The sequence below is a fragment of the Engraulis encrasicolus genome, chromosome 18 (genome assembly GCF_034702125.1).
Source record: "Engraulis encrasicolus isolate BLACKSEA-1 chromosome 18, IST_EnEncr_1.0, whole genome shotgun sequence".
Lineage (NCBI taxonomy): Eukaryota > Metazoa > Chordata > Actinopteri > Clupeiformes > Engraulidae > Engraulis > Engraulis encrasicolus.
In genome coordinates this window covers 24313383-24322862 of record NC_085874.1, presented here as the reverse complement: position 1 = coordinate 24322862, position 9480 = coordinate 24313383, and the positions used below count along the sequence as shown (strand labels likewise).

General features: G+C 43.7%; 1 protein-coding gene across 1 annotated transcript; it reads left to right on the top strand.

Moving 5' to 3' along the window:
• The first annotated feature begins 693 nt into the window (after positions 1-693).
• Positions 694-7436, top strand: LOC134468186 (CD209 antigen-like protein E). Its single transcript, XM_063222124.1, has 4 exons — positions 694-760; positions 2494-2805; positions 7023-7102; positions 7335-7436. Exons 1-4 carry the CDS (start codon positions 694-696, stop codon positions 7434-7436), a joined length of 561 nt encoding a protein of 186 aa, XP_063078194.1.
• The last annotated feature ends 2044 nt before the right edge of the window (positions 7437-9480 follow it).

Below are 9480 nucleotides of genomic sequence, written 5' to 3'. Positions count from 1 at the left end.
TTCTGCCTCTCCTCTATACCTCTCCTTTTAAATCTATCTCTAACAACGTTTTTTCCCATTTGTTAAGCACTTTGAGTTACATGCCTTGTATGACACAGTGCTATACAAATACAATTATTATTATTATTATTATTGTGTGGAAGGAGTACTCTTGCACTACAGTGTCACCTGTGTGCCTAACCCCAGGCCCAACTGTTTATGTAGTCTACATTTCCTGTTCACATCTACTAGAGTCAGAGAATCGTATATGGGAGAGAGACACTTCAGGCTGGTTCTTTTCTGGTATCCATGTGATGTCGGGTGATTGACCCTTCAGGAGAAATTCAATTAGGAGAACTTCGGAGTCTTGAGGTTGAACATAAATGGAGTCCCCTTAGTGCTGTAGATGGCGGTACTCTTGTTTAAACACCACAAAAAGAAGAAGAAGGAGGGGACAACGCCCCCTTAGGAGATCCAATCACTGGGCGTGACTAATTAGGCTGATACACTTGGAAGTGCACTGTCCTAGGTTTTGAGAAGGGCCCCGAATTTTGAGCACACTCCTTTGCATTGAATGGGCGGAGTTTGACATATCTTTCTCTCTTAAACGATTTTTGCTAGAGTTAAACAGAAGACTACATATGGGCTAGTGTTACACTTTAAGTGCTTGACTGACTGTTGAAGCTGATGCCGTTATTTTAAAGGCCTGTCACTATGAATGGTGATATCAATGGACCGCATGGAGATATCAACCTGCAGGAGATCTCATCAGCCCAGCCAGGTGCACAGACAGCCATGCCGGCCAGAGAGAGAAAGCCAGATAATGATCCAGCATCATTATCCCTGTCATCCACTGCCATGCAGCCCGGAGAGAGAAAACCAAATACTGGTCCACCATCACCCCAGGCTCCAGGTACAGAGACTTCATGTCAGTGGCTACGTTGACATGAGACATTTAATTCAGAATTAACTAACTTTAATATTGAATAAAGGTTCATACCGCTTTGGAAACGTAAACACTTCACAATTCGGAATGAAATGAAAGATCACAGTAAACTCTAATAATTCGGAATTATTAATTCAGAATTTAAAACGTCATGTAAACATAGCCATTCTAAATATGTCCTACTCTTTTCATTTGTTTCTTGAGAAATCAGTCAATGGTTGTTTGCTTCTCAACAAACTGGGAGGATTGTTTTGGGAACTCAGAAAGTACTTGCATTGCTCTTGACCTGACTACTATGCAAGGCCTTGCATGGTCTGACTGGACAATCTCTATGATTGATTTCTCACACATTTAGAATGCTAAGAGATCCACAAAAATGCAATGCAAATTTCACTTCGCAACACCAAACTCCACTCAGTCCTCTTTTAAGACCCTTTGATTACTATGGTCTTTAATTATATGCTGTACCGTATATGGTGACTGGACCACTGTTCAGCCTGGGTCTTGTTTGGCAATATGATCGTGACGCAAACTTTTAGATTCGTCACAACAGCACCTTGTACTATGTGGGGGTGAAATTGCTTATCTTAGAAAATACTGTATATAGGCCTTTAGGGCAGTGTGATGTGTGGACCAGTGGTTTGTCATTTTGGGTGGTAGGTGCTCGAGGTCATATGGGGGGCTGGTGGAACTTCCAGCTGCATCACTAGGCTCTAGACTATATATTGTATATTGGGGCATTATTGTCACATGCTTTTGATTGTCAAACATTAGTAGATTATAATGTCAACATGGACCCCTGTACATTATGACATTCTTTTTTTTCATTCACTTTTTGTACAGTCAAAAGTTGTCTTTGTCATAACCGAATGTCACTTAAAGGGCAACTCCTACCAATTTGAATGTGCTGTTGTATTTCTCACGCTACCCTTGACTTGTCAGTACCCGGTGACGCCGCATTTTTTGGCTCAGCCCTTTCCGAGATATGAGCTATTCTAATGGGGGCAACTTTTGTTTACATTTCATAAAAGCATTTTTATTTATTTCCAAAAACATCCAAAAGGCTGTGCAACATCAGCAAACAGCTAGCAAACAGCGATACCTTTTGGGAAAATATTTGGAGTTGGAGTTTTTAAAAAATGCATACAAAAGTTGCCCCCATTAGAATAGCTCATATCTCGGAAAGGGCTGGGCCAAAAACTGTGGCGTCACCGGGTACTGACAAGTCAAGGGTAGCGTGAGCAATACAACAGCACATTGAAATTGGCAGGAGTTGCCCTTTAAGGCCAACAGTCATAAAATGCTTATGACATGGACATAATGCTTACGAAACATGCATAACTGTGCCATGACACTATGACACTGTAATGACATGCTTATGACACCGGTGTCAAGTAAAGTGTTACCCATTATTTATAAGCTCCTGAACAAAGCCCTTTTCTGTCTTCCTATAGTTCTAACAATAGTTTGTCATTACATGTGTCATTATGTGATTATGTTACAAAGGGGAACCTGGGTGAACTGTGAAAGTTTTAGAGCTCATCCTGTTCTTTTTTGTCCTCCTGCAGAAGCAGCAGACAGGTGCTGCAGATGGACTGCTGTGGGTCTGGGAATGCTGTGTGCTGTGCTGTTTGTGCTGTTCATACGACTGGTTACCAGTGTTCTGACCGAGAGAGACCAACTGCTAACTGAGAGAGAGCAGCTGCTGTCCAATCATAGCAAGCTGTGTAATGAGAGAGAGCAGATGCTGGCCAATCACAGCCAGCTATTAAATGAGAGAGAGCAGCTGCTGGCCAATCACAGCAAGTTGCTCAAGGAAAGAGATCAACTGTTGATCGACAACAACAACCTGCTAATGTACAACCAACAACAGCTAAAATGTAAGAATACAATGCTGACTTACATCACACCATTTGGTTTTGGATAACTACTCGTAGTGTTGCAAATATTGGGATTGGTATGTTTCTTCCTTAAAGGAAAATACAGTTTGTTGCAATTGGGGCCTTAAAGGTACATTGTGCAGAAAATGGTAAAAAAAAAAAGAAGGTACTGCAACTATGCTGCTCATTGAAACTGGGTTGACTATTGCCAAATTTCGTCTTTTCATGCAAGTTTACTCCAAGTAGAGTCATTTTTGCAGCTAAAAATGGCTATTTCTGAAAATTCAAAATGGCGGACGATGGAGAAGATCCCACTTTTCATGTATGTCCAGTCATAATAAATACTTAGAATTTGATGGTGGTGGTAAATATTCATGAAAAAGCTAACATTAGTGAATGGGTAGCATGAATTCTGGAAATAAACAACAGCAAAATCTTATACATTGTACCTTTAATTCTGATGTAAACTGCAGTAGGCCTGTACTACCCTTACATGGTATACTACTTACCCATGGTACTTCCATGTGCTTTGGAGCCCTCGGAGAAATAATATCCACAAAATAATAGGTAATAATATTCACAAAATGCCATACACTGAGAGCATTGATTTGCAGCTGCATTCCAGTTTTTTATTTATTTTGACTACGCCACCTAGTGGTTAGAAGCTCCCTTGGGAAAACAAGTTAATTTAATCATACAGGCATACTTCCCTTATAAAAGAGTGCATCAAGTTACAAGCTATTTTAAAATACCACAATACTAAAAAAACACAATTAGGAAGGGACTAACATGGGAGTTACCCACACTAAAATGTGCCCAAGTGGCCTACTGATCCCCCTCCCCTGCAGCTCATGTAGGTTTAGGTATAAAGGTACACACTGCAACACAAAAAAACACAGTAAGCAAGCACTTCTGGATCATAAAGTATGCAGAGAAGAAAACATGTCAAACAACTCCGATACCATACACACTGTAGCCTCTTACTGCAGATCGGGTCACCGACGGGCCTATTCACTATTTGCTGAAAATACCCAACTACATCATAACAACATTGTTATGACATTACTGAGAGCAAATGTTGCATGCATGCACTTAAAGGTACACTGTGCAGGAAATGGTCAAAAAAGGTACTGCAACTATGCTGCTCATTGAAACTGGGCTGCCTATTGCCAAATTTGATCTTTACATGGAAGTTTACTAAATAATAAACAAATATTTTCTAGTATGGTCCAGGTACAGTCATTTTTGCAGCTAAAAATTGCAATTTTTTTAAATTAAAAATGGCGGACCATGGAGAAGACCCCCCTTTTCATGTATGAAAAGTGCAATTTTTCCAGTCATAATGAATACTTAGAATTTGATGCTGGTGGTATGTATTCATGAAAAAGGTAACATTAGTGAATGGGCAGCATGTATTCTGGAAATAAACAACAAAAAAATCTCACACAGTTCCCCTTTAAATGCACTGTATTTAATACCACCCACATCGTGACAAGTTCTCACTCACGTGGTTCGTCTATGTTGGTCGACAGCAACAAAGTCGTATGAGGCTAATAGGTACAATTGAGATACCGTAACGGCTACATGCGCATGTGGACAGCAATGCATTCTGGCTGAAAATGCTGCATGATGGTTAGATTTCCTGTCCAACTTACCAAATTTCAGTCATGTTGGGCCGACGCGAGATGATTGCGACTGCAGACGGACCTTGCAACTCCTGCAGTTGCTTATCCCCGTTAATGCTCGTCTGCAAGGGTCTGCATACCGCCTCCAAGGTGACGCTCCCATGAACTGGTTGGCCAACAACTCACTCACGTCTGTATAGATGCCTTGTCTCACACCCCTACACAAGTTTGCACTGCTGCCCACTTCAGCTCTTAGTGTCCCCCACACCTCACACTTGGTGTGTTAGGGCCAAAACATACCAAGGCGGAACGGAACGGTCGCAGGACGGACACGGTCTTTCTGCTTAGTTTTGGCCGGCGTGCTTTTCTCTGCCTTGCACACTGACAGCGTCGGCGTGCGCGGCCAGTCCTGTTCAAAACCCTCCCCACAGCTAAAGCTAGCGTGCTACTTTGCCATTCATTTGAATGAGACACCGCCGTGAAAAATACGCTGGAGTTCTATTTTCCAAATGCAGCGCGGCGCGGAGCCGGCTCCCGCGCCGCTGACGCCCGACTACCGCCGGTTGGTGTGTAAGGACAGATAGGTTTCAATGTATTTTCACTGACGCGGGTAAAAAACGCGGCCGTTCCGCGACGCTTTACCGCCTTGTTGTGTAAGGGCCAAAACATACCAAGGCGGAACGGAACGGTCGCAGGACTGACGCGGTCTTTCTGCTTAGTTTTGGCCGGCGTGCTTTTCTCTGCCTTGCATACTGACAGCGTCGGCGTGCGCGGCCAGTCCTGTTCAAAACCCTCCCCACAGCTAAAGCTAGCGTGCTACTTTGCCATTCATTTGAATGAGACACCGCCGGTTGCCGGCGTGAAAAATACGCTGGAGTTCTATTTTCCAAATGCAGCGCGGTGCGGAGCCGGCTCCCGCGCCGCTGACGCCCGACTACCGCCGGTTGGTGTGTAAGGACAGATAGGTTTCAATGTATTTTCACTGACGCGGGTAAAAAACGCGGCCGTTCCGCGACGCTTTACCGCCTTGTTGTGTAAGGGCCAAAACATACCAAGGCGGAACGGAACGGTCGCAGGACGGACGCGGTCTTTCTGCTTAGTTTTGGCCGGCGTGCTTTTCTCTGCCTTGCATACTGACAGCGTCGGCGTGCGCGGCCAGTCCTGTTCAAAACCCTCCCCACAGCTAAAGCTAGCGTGCTACTTTGCCATTCATTTGAATGAGACACCGCCGGTTGCCGGCGTGAAAAATACGCTGGAGTTCTATATTCCAAATGCAGCCCGGCGCGGAGCCGGCTCCCGCGCTGCTGACGCCCGACTACCGCCGGTTGGTGTGTAAGGACAGATAGGTTTCAATGTATTTTCACCGACGCCGGTAAAAAACGCGGCCGTTCCGCGACGCTTTACCGCCGTGTTGTGTAAGACCCCTTAGTAGATCAAACTGGTGCGAGCTCATTGTCTCGTGCACATTTGTGGCCGACTTTAAATGCGCTGTGTTTAATAGCACCCACGTCGTGACAACAAGTTCTCGCTCACGTGCTTTGACTACATCGATCGACAGCATCAAAGTCATGTCCATTCACATGACCAACAAATCAAAGAAGCACATGGCTGTCAAAACAAACATGACATGACCAGGATGCAAAAATGACCCATAGTGGCCGAGATAACCTCAAAACCTAACACCTATGCACACACTGGCTGCACTATATGCTCTCAGCTAAATGCATGAGCAACAAATGATTCTTGTCACATTTCAACGTACTCTGAATGTGGTGAGAGACCTTTAATTAACTTTTTGTACTGTTTAAGTCGTGGGTATGTGTGTGGGTGGCCATCGGTCCGTTTTTACAGCTTGTTCACGACGTCCGTGTGTCCCTCTCTTTGTCTTTCCTTTCCTCCTAGCCTTTTGCTTATGGCCTCGAGATGCGAGGCAACGTCATTGACGCAAACTAGACCTTGACAGTCGGTCGCGTTTCCAATATCTGCGGCCGCCATGTTACTCCAGATATAACCCCAGACTTCGCCCAGCGAATTAACTGTATTGCTGTCGCCTTATGTCGGGGAAATCTCCGTGCAATAGCCCTATATGAAGTTCATTAACTGACTGTATGAAAGTTAAATAAGGTAACTATATTATTGTCTACTGTCTGTTTCCTATTTTTTCCTGCACTGGTGGCAACGCATAGTGCAACTAAGTTTGTCCGCTAAATGCCTTTACAACGATACGAGGGTTCTCACAACTTTACAAACAGGGCAAAGAAACGTCTTTCTGCACGGGAGCTGTCTGTATTTTGAGCTCCATCCAGCGTCTGCATGAAAAAAAGGTTTGCCTCCCTTAAAACACAGCTGATAAACAAACTTCTGACCAGCTTTGAGTAAAGTAAATCAAATTAATTTTTGGCTATTAGGCCTACGAATGCATGACTACCCGAAATACATTTTAAAAATATGTGTGTGTGTGTGTGTGTGTGTGTGTGTGTGTGTGTGTGTGTGTGTGTGAGTGTGTGTGTGTATCAGTGTGTGAGGAGCGGTCCTGCCCCCAAAGTTGGGTCCGTTTCGAGTGCAGCTGTTATCTCAATAATGCACAAGCAGCAAGACCATGGTCTGACAGCAGGAGATACTGCCAGTCTCTTGGGGGAGACCTGGCGCTCATCAAGACACCAGAGCAACAGGTAAACCAGCCACACAAACACACCACACCACACCACACCACAACACAACACAACACAACACACCACACCACACCACACCACAACACAACACAACACAACACACCACAACACACACGCAGACACATGCACACACACAGGTTCAAGACTCATTGGCGTTACAGACGCAAGGACAAAAATGTGCAGATTAGTTTGCTTCATGTTAGTGTGTGTGTGTGTGTGTGTGCGTGTGTAGCGGTTCATAACTAACAAGAAGTTTGATGGCTGGATTGGACTGAAGAGGGGGCAGGATGGCAGCTGGACATGGACTGATGACACACCACTTTCCACAGGGTAGGAGCCTTGTTCACACACACACACACACACACACACACACACACACACACACACACACACACACACACACACACACACACACACACACACACACACACACACACACACACACACACACACACAGCCATCCCATCCCAAGGCTCCCAGAAGTTCAGGCAGTCTCTCTGATATGTCCCTGTTTTTTGGACAATGCAAGTGAGAGCGTGAGGCAAGATGATAACTTATGCATAGATTGTTCAGGGCGACCGCTTGGCAGACAGCACGTTGATTGGAATAGTCAGCAAAATTAGGATGAACATTTCCCTGAAATTATGCGTGCCATGTGTAAAGAGGTCTGAGTCCTGTATCCCAATTTGCAACCTTCCCTATTACAATATTAGGCCTATTTACCTCTGCTTCTCTCTCTCTCTTCTCACCTTTATCTGTTACTGCAGGTACTGGCGCCCTGGTCAACCTAATACGGACACTGAAAATTGTGTGATCATCCAGAACATGGGCTGGAATGATTATAATTGTACCACTATACAGTGGTCCATCTGTGAGAGGCCATTTTTGTAATTTTTTTGAGCGTTGGTTAAGCAATTTGAAGGGAACGTCCCAACCCTCTGCATAAAATGAATGGGTTTTTTCTTTTAAAAATTACATCTCAGCCCTGACGACGAAGTAGGAGCAGTGGCTGTCATATAATGTGCATGTTGGCCCATTTGATCGACTCAGGTGATAAAATGTCCGGTTTTTAACTGATCTGAACTGATTTTAATATTCTTTAAAAAGCTAATACAGAACTACAATGACTCGCATGTGCGACGTGCTTACTCCATGTAATTAGCATAGCCTAATTAGCATAGCCAAACGTGAGCCAGAGAGGTGGTTACTCGTCACCACAGAAGCCATCATATCTACTAGAGAAGCTAAAATCAAACCAAACTAATCGAGTCTATATATGTGTAATAAGAAGACAATATGGAACTCACAGGATTACAAGAATGTGAAGAAACGCAAAGAATTTGCGTTCATTCGCGTTCATTTGTTTCTCTGTGTTGTCAATGAGGCGCGAAGCACAGCATGCTGGGAGCTGTAGTCCGTTTCCGACCAGATTGGCACAATTTCTATTTTTCTTAAAAGGGCAAAAAATGACTCAAGATTTTCACAGGTAGTAGTTCATCCTATTGTGTAAGCTGAAACTGTGTCTGATGTGCAAATTCAGCGTCATGTCTTTGTGGGATTTTTTTTAAAAACTCATCTATGGGAGTTTCAATAGGGTCGCCCTGTTGCTTGGAACGTAACCGCTAGGACACGCCACCACAAGACCTCTTTGTGCTTATCTGTCTCTCATAGCGCATTGCAGGAAGACAGAATACTGTGCTGGTGCCCGTTCCCGCGCGTGCACACACACACACACACACACACACACACACACACACACACACACACACACACACACACACACACACACACACACACACACACGTACGGGGGGGTTGGAAACCAATGCTACAATATAGATGTACAGTAGGCTATTGCTTAGATTTATTGTTTCAAGGTAATGCATCATCATATAATTTTGCGATTTTGTGATTGTTTAATTTCTGTGAATTAAATCATCCATTGAAAAATGTGTTGAGTTCTCCAATGAGACCGTTAAACACATTAGCACATCATGTGTGTTTATGATCCTTCTGCGCTGCATAATGCACAGTATTTCATTGTTGTCCATCTGCCTCTGAATCCACTGCTCCTTACTTGGCTTTGATGTTTCGGAGCATTGTACCTCTGAGTGAAACAAAATGTCATAGTTCAAGTTTCCAGTATCTACTGACTGTATGTGACAATAACATTTTTTGAATTGTTGACCGATAATGAGACCATATAATGAGAGTATGTTGATAAATGAATTTTTACTTTAAAGGTACACTGTGTAAGATTTTTAGTTGTTTATTTCCAGAATTCATGCTACCCATTCACTAATGTTACCTTTTTCATGAATACTTACCACCTCCATCAAATATTAAAGGGACACTGTGTGAGATTTTTAGTTGTTTATT